A 13,615-nucleotide genomic window follows, 5' to 3' on the forward strand; every position below is an offset into this window, starting at 1 on the left:
AATTCAGCCATTGAAGGATCCTTCTTTGACTTTGAGAACCCCCCCTCCGTGGGTGTGCCCCATTAGCTAGCCAATGGACGCTGCTCAACACTGCGCTCATACAGTGTTTACCGCAGACAACGCCATCTTAACCCACGTTAACACTGTTAGTTCTGTCAGCTAGCTGTCGCCATGTTGAAACCCGTGTGGAGGCAATCCCTCAGTTATGGATATGGTCAGAATTTGGAATTTAGCCCTTTTAAAAATTTCATTTCAAGTGATTTGGATATAAAATAAATTTATAATTTTGATTAACAAATCCGCAGCGGCCTTAAATCTGATGTTTAGCGCTCTCCGATGCAGCGCAGCTAATCAAAAGGCTGCAAAGAAAAACCACGAGACAAAACCAAAACCGAGGCATGCTTGCATTTCTTTGGTGTTTCAAAGTGTAAGATGTTTTTATCTCTTAATGACTTGCACCTGGTGAACAACTGGTGTTTTGTGTGTTCTGAATAGCAATTATGTGGCGTGTCAAAGAAGCTATTATATAACAAGTAATTTTCCATAACAATCAGGTTCTCTGTATTGTTTTCCCCTGACACGTTCACACATTCCTCTCTGTGGTTATAACAGATAATAGCTGGGCACTGACCTTGTGCTAAACAAGACCTGATTCTTATTCTTACTCTCGCCTCCTCCACAAGACTACATGTGTTAGTGTCAAATTCAAGTGCCATTATGCAAAACAAAAAAAAATATCTCTTAGCCACACATTTAAAAACACAAAGTCAGCATCCTCAGCCCTAAATTACAAGATCTCAGCTTTCTTGAGTTTCTTTTGGGTTCGTCCGTCTTCCTGTTAGAGAGAGTGAGTGACTTGGAGGATCTCTGCAGGTGGCGGAGCCATTTTGGGGACGGTGAGCGATGGTGTGTCGTGGGCCCATCTTTAATTCAGATGTCTCACGGTTCGGTGGTGGAGAGAAAACAAGAGACTTAAGATACAAGATTGATGCTCAAGTGGGAGGCATGCACAGCCAGTGTGAGTCACACAGCTGAGGCATCATGCAACAAAACAAGCGGTAGATTTGCGGTTCATATGTCATTCCGAATTGATCGCCCGGGCTGTCTGGTTTGGTTGTTTTATTCGTAAATTACATCAGACGCTGTCTTTTTATGAGTTTGGTTGTGCTGAATTGTGGCTGACATATTAACATCAAATACAGGTGAAATCAATTTGAGAATTTGTCGAGTGAAGGACACTTTCGATACATAATAAACATGGCTGCAAACCTACAAGAGGGCCCTGGGGCAAAAAATAGAGCCTCTTCCTCTTCCTCTTCCTCTCACTCGCTGAGCATTGGGTCAACTTCAGGGACCTGTCACGACTAGAGGCAAACACGTGGCAGAATCATTTTGGAGCCCCAGAAACCAACCAGTTGAAGAAGCATAACAACTGTATTTTAAATGACACATGCTACAGCTTAGTATATGAATATGATGAGGGGAACCACCTTTAACTTTAGTTCCGGCGCAAATTACTAATTCATGCACACAAAATTTTAAAAGAAATGATCTCGACACTTGCCTGGTAGTGTCATTTCAAATTCTGAAATTAATCCTGCCAGAAGAAGAGGGTCAAGAAGTCATATAAATCAAAAGATTTCTATTCATTGGAAACTAAAATGTGGTCAGTAAATTCAATGGCAATCTGATCATTTATATTATAGGATATCGTGTTGACGTTTTGACTTTATGGTGGTGATAGAGGAAATCAGGGGGTGACCAAAACCAACCAGGAATCATCTATTGGGGACTTTGAACATTCATAATTGCCATTCTTTGGCCAGTCATACAGAAAGACAAGCCCTCATAGTATACACCATAACACACCACCAATACAAGCCCTCATTACCATAATAAACACATAAACTCTACAAGGCTGGATCCCATTCTGTGTGAGTCTTTATCGTTTTGTACATTTTTCATGGCAAAAGCAGGAGCTTATAGAAATTCAGTGAATGTGGACACTTACCAACACGGTGTCTTGTATTCTGGTCTTCTAGCTAAAGTGTGTGTGGCCATCATCCAGCGCTCCCTAACCGGCAAAACAAAGACATCCTTCAGGGGGTTGAAGGGAACTGCAAGGAGAGGTATGATTGGAGCGAGACTGCAGGTGCTCGAATGAATTGTATGTACAGCGGTTCCCATGTTCTCCCGGAGGCAGCTCACCTCAGAGATTTAAACACAAAGGAAGCACATAAAAGAAACACAAATCAGAATAAAACGTTGTGTAATCTCATTTGCCTGCTAATCTGATTACTCCCAGCGTCACATATATTCACATTTTGGCAAGCCCATTTAAATCCTGCTGTTCCAAGTCCACTTCAAAAAAAAATATTATAAAAATGAATTGAAGTCTAATGGACACCATCAGTACAAAAACACTATGAACTGGCGTTTTTGTATGATGTCCTTCAAGAGAACTGGTTAATCACAATACCAAGCCTTGAGAGGCTTGATTCATTTTAATAGAGTTTAAGATTATTTTTTCCCCCTTTGTTCCACCACTGTGCTCATACTACACAGTTCTTCTGTTTTATTTGAAGTTGTTGTTCAATCAAAGATAAACGCTTCCATAAATTGGTATTACTATTATGAGAAAAAAATGAGAAAACAAACTAAACACCCTCCGATTACTTTGAATGAGCGGGAGAGTTTATGAACTGGAGTCAGAACTTTACATTTATTTCTGATCTTTTAATAGCAGCAATATTATGGTAACGCAATAAGAAGTGCCTGTAACTGACATAATGTCCCATATGGGAGGCACTTAAATAGTCATTATATACAGCATGTTTTTATCTTAGACATCATGAAGGAATAATGGCAACCTGCGAGTGACATCTTTTGTTAAACTGTCAAAATGGGATGGATGTGTTGTATGACAGTGTATACAAGGTGCTAAACACTCACATTTTTAAATGTGGAAATGTCATGATGGTGTCTAATATTATCTTAGGTGTGTGTTTCTTTTTCTGTGACAACCTGTTTGAGTTCAGGACCTTATCCACCGATTTATGTTTAGTTAAGCCACTTAGTCCTCAGGAACACTCGCTTATCACATTCCATATGTTGAGATCATCCGTGACGGACAACAATCGTGTTATCCAATATTTGGCTTCACATATCCAAACTTCCACTGCCAAACTAATTTTCTGCTGCCACCAGCACTCTTCATAGTTGCCTTGGAAACGAAAACTTGCGGTAGCTTGTCTGTTTAGTGAAAGTGAAGTAATTGATGCATTATATGCTAATCAGAAATAACAGTGTGGGTAGGACGGTGCGGATGTTCACTCAGTTGGCATACCAAGCAGATGCAGATGAGTGTAAAGCTGTCGGTTTCCTGGGCAGACCTTTGTTGATGAATGCCAGACGCAGCTCTGCTGATGGAAACGTCTGCTTCCTGCTCAGCAGACCAGCAAAAGGCGCAGTCAATGGAATATTAAAATCATTATATCAGAAAATGAAAATAAAATAGTAATAGAGTGTTGGAGGCGGGAAATGGTGGTGCGATAAACAGCAGTGATTGTTCAAAAGGAACCATTTCATCCGCCCCGGGATCAGACGCTGCTGTGGTCATCGCTGAACTTCTCAGTGCAGGTAAAACGTATTCGTATTCGTTGGTGGACGATTGAATGTTCTGCTGAAATATAAGATTATTTTAATTGGTTGTGAGACTCAATAAGGTCCTAATGGAGGAACACATGCAGGAAAATCTGCCACAGTAAACCGCATCACTTTTATGTCACCGTGTGGACGGCGACTTAAATGGCTAAAAAGATTATCCCTCTTGTCATTGTTTCTCTTTAATGTTATCATCCACTCCCAAAAGTCTGCCCCCCTAATGAGCAAGGCTCTATATGGAAAAAATATACAGCGTTGCCTCGAGATACAGTAGCAATGATTTTAGGCTCCTGACAGAGGTTAAAAAGAGATGAAAATGGAATTAAACTGAAGTGCAGTATTGTGAATTATTTAGTGCAGAGGCCGTAGCAAAGATCTGACTACTTGCTCATTTAGGAAGATTAACAGATGTGGCAAATCACTTTGCTGTCAATCTTTTACAGTTCCGAGCTGAAGAACTATGAATAAATCGGATGTCATATCTCCACTAGGAACTATTCTTTATATCTTCCTCTTTCCCTCTCTTCCCTGCACAGTATGTCTAAAAATAAAAAAGGATGCATTTGTTATCCAACTCGACTGAGGGCCATTGTGTTGCACTTTTCTCTGTGGCCTTATCTCACTCATTCAAATTCTGCCCCGACAGCAACTTCTGAATCAGTCTTACTGATTACAGGAGGAAACACATTTGTGCAAGTTCCATATAGAGCTGCACATAATGAGAAAAAATATGGCGCCGCTGCCGGACAGCAGATAAATGTGACCTGTACGACAATGGGAGGATACCAGCCACAGATTCAGTCGAATAGACAACTGTCCTCATCTCGCGATGACGTACCTCTTCAAACTGGACATCTGTGTAGTTTAACATTGCTGAGACTCTTGTGTACCTTCTCTGTCACGATAAGACTTTGTCCCACCTCACATCTGTCCTCGAACTGAGGGGCACTCAGACCCAAATTAAGACACGTTCACACAGACATTAATCTGCCACTGGTCGCAGCCTTGCTTTATGGGCAGAGATATACTGTCTAAGGAGAATGAGAACCTCACTTCACCACCTCCTCCCATCTCTCTTTCTCCCATCTCTCCCTCCATCTCCGAGCCACTGTTTAAACAGGAAGCCGTGTGCTCAGAGAAGCTGTTGTCTTGGTAAATGGTGCAACTGAGGAGGAAATGGATAACAGCCAACCTTGGTAATTGTACAGACTCAATCACTGGGAATGATTTGGCTCAAAGAGGTCACTCTCCTTTTAGGCGGCTTTATTAGGTAGCGCTGTCGTGCCTTATACAGCTTTGCTTCAAATTCCCCATTATGTGACAAACAAGAGTCCCCCCTAGAGTCCCCCACAGACCCCCTAGTTGCTGCGTGAGGCTAAATGCTAACATCAGCATGTCAACATTGACTGCTAACTGGCTAAGGTGTAGCAGATATAATGTTTACCATGTTCACCATCTTAGTTTAACCTGTTAGCATGCTAACTTTGGCTTTTTAGCACTCAACACAAAGAACAGCTGAGCTTGAGAATGTCATTAGTTTTGAAGAAATTTGCATGTCTTTGCATTTCATCCTGAGGGGTGCTTGAATATTTGTAGCAAATCTTTCCTCAATCCATCCAGTAAATGTCAAGTCATTTCACTTTGAACCATAGACTGAGAAGTGGAGGCAGTCACCGTGACGTCACCCATGGTTACAGTTTAGAAGCCTTGAGTTTGGCATTTTGTCTGTCTTGGTTTTTTGTAAGCAAAACTGACATAAGAGGGAGAGATAAGTACAAACAAAAACTGATTAAGACAATTGTAAGCAACCAAAATGTTACAGTTAGCTTTCATAAACTGAAACACACTGTGAAAGGTTAGAGTTATAAGACAAAAACAACGCCGTGGTAGCGACCTGTCACTGACAGGGTAGCCTTGCCCTAAAGCATACTCTGCTTTATGGTCTATTTTAAATGGGACCATAATTTACTAAATGATTTATTGAAGAAGACTCGAGACCATAAACTCATGTCTACAATGTTTACTGAGGTAGTAAATCAAGTGAGGAGTAGGGTCATTTTCTCATAGACTTCTATGCAATCTGTCTTTAAGGCACCTCCACATTGGCTCTACTTTTCAGACCCGGAGGTGACCGTCCGCTCTGAACCACAAATGTCAACCTCAGGGTGGCGCTAGAAGAAGAATCACTGATGCACATGCTCTGCAAAATTATATTACGATAAACCCAGTAGTTTGATATTTCAGTCTGGACCAACCACTGCCAAACATACCTGCGAAAACACTTCCATAGGACATAAATTCAGTGGAGCATTTTGCCTTAAAATGGAAAAACGAGGGAGTGTTTGAGAGTGTCTTGTTTGACTAGTAAGTCAAACACCCAAAGCACACTAATGTGGTTACATGAAGGCTTGGGTCTCCTTGCTGGGAGGTGACATGGACATCATGAGCAAACACAGAAAGTAGTTTTATTCACTTTACTTATGATAACTGTTAACAAATTGGGATGTCATTATTGCAGAGATGTAGGCCCATCAATTAGAGGGTGATTCAACCTCTCCTTTATATATATATTATACTAAATTAAACTACAAGTGATCAAGCAGCGGGATCCTTTTGACACAAAATGGCAAAGAGACACAGAGTCAAACACAGCATCTGATTGGAGAAGACAACCACGGAGTAAAAACAGCCTTTATTACACTGTTCGACACCAGCAGCAAATTGGCTGGAAATTAAAACTAATGAGCAATTACCCAACCAATGAACTCCTATTAATGTCTGTTTTCTCAATGCTCTCCAACTGAATCCTAATTTCTACTTATTTAATCAATCTGAATAAATACGACACTTGTTTTTGGTTCCTTAATCTTTCATTGTTTTCACTGTGCGCCACGGAGAATCTGCGTTTGCAGCCTGATAAACATACAGGAAAATAATCCTCTTGAAAGACTGTGAATGCAGCGCACACCAACATATTTCTCCATAATCAAAACATGGCACCCGCTATTGGTTCAGTTTATTTATACATTCATGAATACTTAATATGCATGCGGCTTGTATTATGAACGTCCTGCCCCCTATTTCTGCCATATAAAATGTATTATTTACCCTTTACCGAGAGAAGAGTTGCACTCTGCTTGAACCGACAGCTTGTTTCCTATTTATTCTGGTATCCCTTACCATGCAACTGCACATGAAAGGCCCTTCAACACGGGATGGTAATGACTTAACAGGGTGTGTTCACAAAGAAAAATCTTTAACAATATAATCAATTATTCCAGCACTCTCTCGGCCCTGAACAGCTATGATACAGCAGAGGATAAACATGCGTGCAATGCTTTGGTGATGAATTCAACACTGTAATCAATGAACAGTGAGGTAAACTGAAGGTTATTGTTGTTGTTTTTAATGAACTCGAGCATTGCTGCATGGGCTTTAACATTTTGAATTACAAGTTTATAGATTTTCAGTCACTTTCTCTCCCACAGAGCTGAGCATAATGTTCGGCAACCTCAGCAGAGCTATACCGGGGAACCTGTGTGAAGATTCATCATTAAAGAAAGCAAGAACATAATATCAAAATGACCGGACTTCCCACAGGACTGCTTTTCCGTAAATGTGAACAGATGGTTGTGTGTGTGTGTGCGTGGAAAGTAGACTCACCGACAGGATATGGCTGTTTTAAAGAGATCACTACCACCACCCTCAGCTCACCACCTGTAACAACATACACAGGTCTTTGTGTCAAAGTAAAGCCACTCTTTCTGCATGTGAAATTCATTTTACACTATCATATGCCTCTTCTGTGTTGGGGTTTTTTGCAAATAGGCCTGTGTACAAACTTTTTAAGCAACAGTCACAGATATGAGGAGGCATCTTATGCCTCACAACAGCATAAAGTGAAGCACTATCTGCAATAGTAATGGGGTAATTATGGAAATTAGACACCAGCTTTCATCGTTTACAAAATAGTGATCTTTGTGTTGGTTGTTCAGGCCTATCCTTTCTGGTTGATAGTGGAAGCTCACACGCGTCTTCACGCTTGACTGAAAAGCTTGTGCTCGCATATCCAGCATCCGAACATCTATTCCCGCTGAAGTCAGAGTTCATGCTTTAATTCCTTATGCAAAGGTGCCGGCATGCACCTCTGAGGACAAAGTCCCATCTCCTGTGTGCTGAAACACACACACACATATGAGAATATAAGGCGTTTTTACATTACTGCTATTCTTGTGGTTCCATAAATTCCAAAATAATTCATCATCACTTTATCATGCGAAGACAAAGCAAACAGGACTGCCTGTGTTGCAGAAGTCCTCCTGGTGTTCACATAGACCAATGCTGCCCCCTAGTGTCAGAGCTGGGAGCAGGAGGAAATTAAACGCAAGTCACTGCTGGTTACCACTAGAGGTTCCTGTTAATAATACAATGAAATGCAAAACTTAAGTGATCCTCCAGTTGACCCTCCACAGGGAGGTCAAAGTACAGGTCAGATGCAGATTACTGAAATATTAACAGGAGCAGATAATAATTGCAAATGAAGCCATCTTGGGGAGTTGGCAGTAGGCAACCTCTTCTGATTTTAAAATGAGCCGTCGAGCTTCAGTGACTTATTGTCAGTGGTGTTCTTCATCAGGGCAGATGTAGATGCCTACAATGCAGGAATATGGCTCCTCGTGTTAATGGACAGTCCCTTAACCACTGGTTCTTCTTCACGGTGCTTCAAATGTGAGGTGTAAATTGGTTTGTGATTTGATTGTTACAATAACAACCAGCACAGTTGTTGTAATTGAGGTCAAGAACCTGAGAGCTGCTGCTCTCAACAATGTGTCTACCCTGCTGATTTAAGTGGAAATATGACTACAACTGTTAAAATGTGTTTTGAAGACCCGAGATCAAACTGTGAACAATTAACAGTCCTCTTATTTTCTCTTGTGCCAGATTAAACACTAAGCTACAAATCAGAGATTTAACGGGTCACAGACACACAATTTTAGTATTGCATTTCAGGAACGTTGGGTAACTCAGAAACTGAAGATGCCAAGATTTCCTGATTGTTCGTCTAGCACCAAAAACAACGCAGCCTACATTTCCAATAATGCAACCAATAGCATTGTTTTGATTTGATCCCTGCCTGGTTAATTAATGCCCACCTTTTCCCATCCATCTCCAGATTGTAACGCAGGCTTTCTGTTACATATTTTCTAACCTCAAGCCCAGTTGAAGCCAACCCTAATGACGTCATCAGCTGATGATGTCATCATGTTTTTCCCTCAGACCTTACAAAGCTCCTCCAAAGCCACAGAGGCCGTTTTCACAGGCTGAGTAGCATGAAACGAAAAAAGAAAGTTTTTTTGAAATCTAAAAAAGTCTGATTAAATTCACAATTTCCTTGTCTCATGGTTAGAATTAAGAATCTAGTGTGAATAATAGCACTGTGTGATTCAGCCACACATCTAAAAAAGGCAATTAAACACTCATTTGGAGACATTTCTAATTTGCGACTTTCTAGTGCAACTGCTCATATTTCATGCTTTGTTGACACACTCATTCATCACAGAGAACGCGGCCTGGACTGGATGCCGCCTTCAGACAATCACCGCTCACTGTACCGTACGTGTCAGTGTCCAGTTTTCCACTGCACTGAGCAATGAGGATGGAAATGTTACCACGGGAACCAGCCGGAGCGACGGAGTGTACGTTTCTAACGGGAGACGCTGATAATTACACAGTGGAAATAACTGAAGGTCACAGGTGACAACACGGCAGAAAGTATGACCCTTAAAGTATGAATGCCGCTAACCTTTCTCAGGGACATTTACACACACTTCCTGCAGATTTACATAACACGGCTTTTTGGGACAGTAATAGTGGAAAACATGGGTAACACATACTTTAATCATTTTCTTTAACACATTTCTCTTTACAATAATAGTCCATGTGAAAAAATATATTATAAACTGTAAAGCATTTTCATGATATGCTACATTGCTACATTCAATGCTACATTCACGACTACGAAAGCCATCGAGCAGAAAATCAGAGGTCTGTGGTGTGTATAAAAAGTCCAGAAGAAAAGGCCACTGAGTCAAAAGGTCCAGAGAGTTATAACGACTTCCTCCTGGTGTGAGGACGGTTCTTGCCCAGACAGAGAGCGACGCTGCTCGGGGAGGCCTGTGACGACGCGGTGCAGGAGCTGCAAGAGGCACGGTCCACACTGTAGGAGATGGAGTTGTAAAAGACGGGGTTGCTGTGGCCGCCCGCCTGGTCGCTGCGAGACGGGGAGGGGCTCTCGTAAATGTCCGGGCCACAGCACACGCAGGAGAACAAGGCCCTGAGTCTGCTGGGTTCTGAGAGCTTTGGGTGCTCAGATAAAACAAGTCTGCGCTCCTCGAGGGGAGAGGCGAGGAGATTCATACAGCTGGTGCCCGCCTCCATGGGAAGGCTCAGGTTGCACAGGCTGCTGTGTCCGTCTTCGCCGTCGTCTTTATAGCTGACACCGGCAGTTTCTGCCTCCTCCTCCTCCCCCGACACCTCCCCATCCTCCTGCGTGTCCTTAGGCTGCGTTGCCTGCTCCTCTACCACGGCTTCAGGCCTCGTGTCAGGCTCCTCCGTGCTGACAGTGAGAAACCTCAGGACCACCAGGTTAAGAAAAGCCCCAATGACCGTCAGCCCCACCAAGATGTACATGAAGCTGAATGCCACGTAGGGTGGTCGCTTCTGGAGGGCATTTGTCTTCTGCAGGGCCACAAAGTCCCCAAATCCAATGGTGGTGAGCGTGACGAAGCAGTAGTAGTAGGCATTAAAGAAGGTCCAGTCCTCGAAGTGGGAGAAGGCCGCGGCTCCGATGCCCAGGGTGCTCATGCACGACAGCAGACCCACCAGGACCATGTTCCCCATGGACACCTCGGTCTTCCGTAAACCCAGGCCCCGCTTGGCTCTGCGCAGGAGGTAGCGGACAACAGTGTTGATCCTCTCGCCCAGGCTCTGGAACATGACCAGGGTCAGAGGGATGCCCAAGACTGCGTAAAACATACAGAAGGCCTTGCCAGCGTCAGTGCGTGGAGCAGCGTGGCCATAACCTACAAAGTCACAGCATATTGCAGGTCACATAATGTCGAGTACTACTGTTTAATGTCTAGAAGGATTCACAGTCACCACCAAGTGTCAAAGTAGGTCTTAAACACTGAGCAAGTTTAATTTATTACATGTAGCTGCTTCCATGGTTAAACCTTCATGAATCAATATTTTCATATCATCACACGCCTCTGCTTAATGTGAACCTGCTCATTGTGACACAATCACTGAGAGTTTAACACCAAACTCGTTTTTTTCCCCAGAGGACAGGCATTTCCAAAGCTAGCACCAACTGTAGCTGGTGGAGAAAGACTAACAACGGTCTGTGTGTTTTGATGTTTTTCTGCCCCCTACTGGCCAAAGCGTGACGAATGCAGCTTTAAAGAAGAGTGTAAGGTGGGAAATGTGTAGCGTCTCCCACCCTAATGGCGCGACAAAGTTACACCTGGTGTCCGACAAATATTTGCTCCGTCCTGCATTCACTTCTAGCTGTTCCTGTTTTAGCGGACTCACACTTTCAGATGTTCCCACTTGTTCAACTTTTATTGATTGGAGAACTGATTTTTCTAGCACATTTAAACACCATGTTTAGTACATTATCACGCCACCAAACTACTAACTGCATTCCCATACACTGTTTACAGTTTATGATCAGTCTGATCATCATTCATCTGAACTCCTCATCAAAACATCGTGTCCTTATTACATGCGGGATCATTTAATTGAACGGAAGTTCTTGGGGGTCAATATTTTGCCAGGTATTTCAAAAGGAAATTCAGCTGCTGTTGTGCCATTAGCATTAGATGCATTACGCAACAAAAAAAAGAACATTCAAGTAGATAAATCTAGTAATCTACACAGCACAGAGACTGTGACCAGTTCTCTGTGGGAAAAAGTATTGAAAAGTCCACAGAAACGTATCAAAATTTGTATAATGTACTTTGCTCTCCATATGCTCACTGTTCCAGTTATATCTTCATCAAAACGTGGCTTAATAGGTCTACATTAAAAAGGCCTACCATCTCAATCCTCACTCAGGACCCTGTTACACTGAACGTATTACAACTATATTATTGTCACAAGTGGCTATTCTCAAGTTTGAGGTTTTGAACAGTGTATTTTTTTCCAACGTACGCATGTAAAGAAGAGAAGCGAAACATATTGTGTGAGAAGTTTTGAGGAATTATAATGTTTTGATATTTTGAACCCAATGTGAAAACTGGTCACTATTAGAATTCATTGTAACCAGTGTGAATCTTTGTTCACTACGTTTTAACTTGCAACCCTACTGGGGGTAATGTTTCACAAGAACAGATTTTTCGGTGGAATATCCCTTTAAGGGACCGTAAATGTTCCTGGGATGTCCTTCATTGTTTACAAGGTGCTAATCGATGGGAAGTCGTTAAACGGCAAGGGCAAAGTTCAGTTCCTCTGCAAAATCACACACAACTTGCATGTTGCATCATGTAACACCTCACAGTGCATCGCAGCCCTTTAAAGTTTCAATCTGCTCCTCTAATAAGTGGCCCCTTAGGGGCCCTATATCAGGGCTCCACCTTTAAACAGAGCGGACAAACTCGCGTCCTATGTTTGTTTGTTTTTCAGACAAGAAGCGGGTATGGAGAAATCATAATTACCAATTGTTGTGACAACAGTGATGGCAAAATAAAAAGATCCGGCGAACTTCCACTGCCTCCCGGCGCGGTGCGGCTCCGCCTGGAGGACCAGTCTCTCGATGGCTCCGTAGTCCTCCTCCGTGAAGCCGAACTTCTTCTTCAGCTCGTCCAGCTTCTGCTCCAGCGCCCTTTTCCTGGAACTCTCGCTGTCCGACTCCAGCGCGTCAAAGACGGCGGCTCCTATGAATAGGTAGCAAACAATAGAGAGGATGAGAGAGAGGGTCCTGATGTTCTGCGTCTTCATCCTCAACTCCGGAGTGCGCGCGGAGCGGGGGTGGGGGGGGGGGGGGGGGGGGGGGGGAGTATTCACAAGTGACCTGAGCTCAACTCAGGACGTTTGGTGCTCACAACAGGACCTCATTCACTGTAAATGAGGTCCAGGTGAACTCACTCACACGTGGACCCGGTCTACAGAAGTCCGTCCCTCTCCACGCAAAGTGTGTTGCGCTTACTGTTACGTCACTTTGATGGTTGACCCTCACCGCGCACAATGACGAAGAAGAGTTTAACTGCGCTCACCTTAAACCCTGACTTTGAAGATGTACATGCACGAGGACGATTTTGTGACATCACAACACAATACAGTGCCGTGCAAAAGTATTCAACTACTCCCCCCCGCATTACAAAACTGGAATTAAAATCCTATTTTAATTGGCTTGAATATAATGGACAGACACAAAATAAGTCAAATTTGGAGAAGTGAAATAGAAAAAAAGAAAATTTCAAAATTGTTTTTCAAGGTACTTGAGGCTACTTCATCTTTGTTTTTAGCAAAATATTGCATAAATAACTAAATAAATAAGTAAAACTATTTAGTAATTTGATTGCATGGGCATCTAAAAGGGCCGTGGTGTCCGTGACATTATATTCTTGGTATTCTCAACACAAGCATTGTTAGTACTTATGAATTTGCAGAGAGCTTTTACAGAAATAAATAAAGCGTAAAAATGTTAATGGACCTCAGTAAGCAAAAATAAATCAGTGCCGGCTGGCTATAGAAGCCTAGAGAGATTTTTCCGCCACTTTACTCCTCTTGCACTGTTAATTCAAACAAATGTTTTCCTTTTCTATAAATTTACAAGGCAGCCACAGTCAAATAAAATGTGTTAGTTCTCCATTATCGTCCCTTTCTGTCCCCCTTTATATAAATATTGTGCATATGTTGTAAATTATTTATGCTGCAAACTTTTCAGACTGAC

General features: G+C 42.5%; 1 protein-coding gene across 1 annotated transcript; it reads right to left on the reverse strand.

Annotated features, from left to right (window-relative positions):
* Positions 1-9,748: 9,748 nt before the first annotated feature.
* LOC116386417 (potassium channel subfamily K member 15-like) lies at positions 9,749-12,660 on the reverse strand. Its single transcript, XM_031852587.1, has 2 exons — positions 12,378-12,660; positions 9,749-10,745 (listed from the first exon to the last, which is right to left on the reverse strand). Exons 1-2 carry the CDS (start codon positions 12,658-12,660, stop codon positions 9,769-9,771), a joined length of 1,260 nt encoding a protein of 419 aa, XP_031708447.1. The 3' UTR covers positions 9,749-9,768.
* Positions 12,661-13,615: the final 955 nt, after the last annotated feature.

The sequence above is a fragment of the Anarrhichthys ocellatus genome, unplaced genomic scaffold (assembly GCF_004355925.1).
Source record: "Anarrhichthys ocellatus isolate YVR2014 unplaced genomic scaffold, GSC_Weel_1.0 scaffold1, whole genome shotgun sequence".
Taxonomy (NCBI): domain Eukaryota; kingdom Metazoa; phylum Chordata; class Actinopteri; order Perciformes; family Anarhichadidae; genus Anarrhichthys; species Anarrhichthys ocellatus.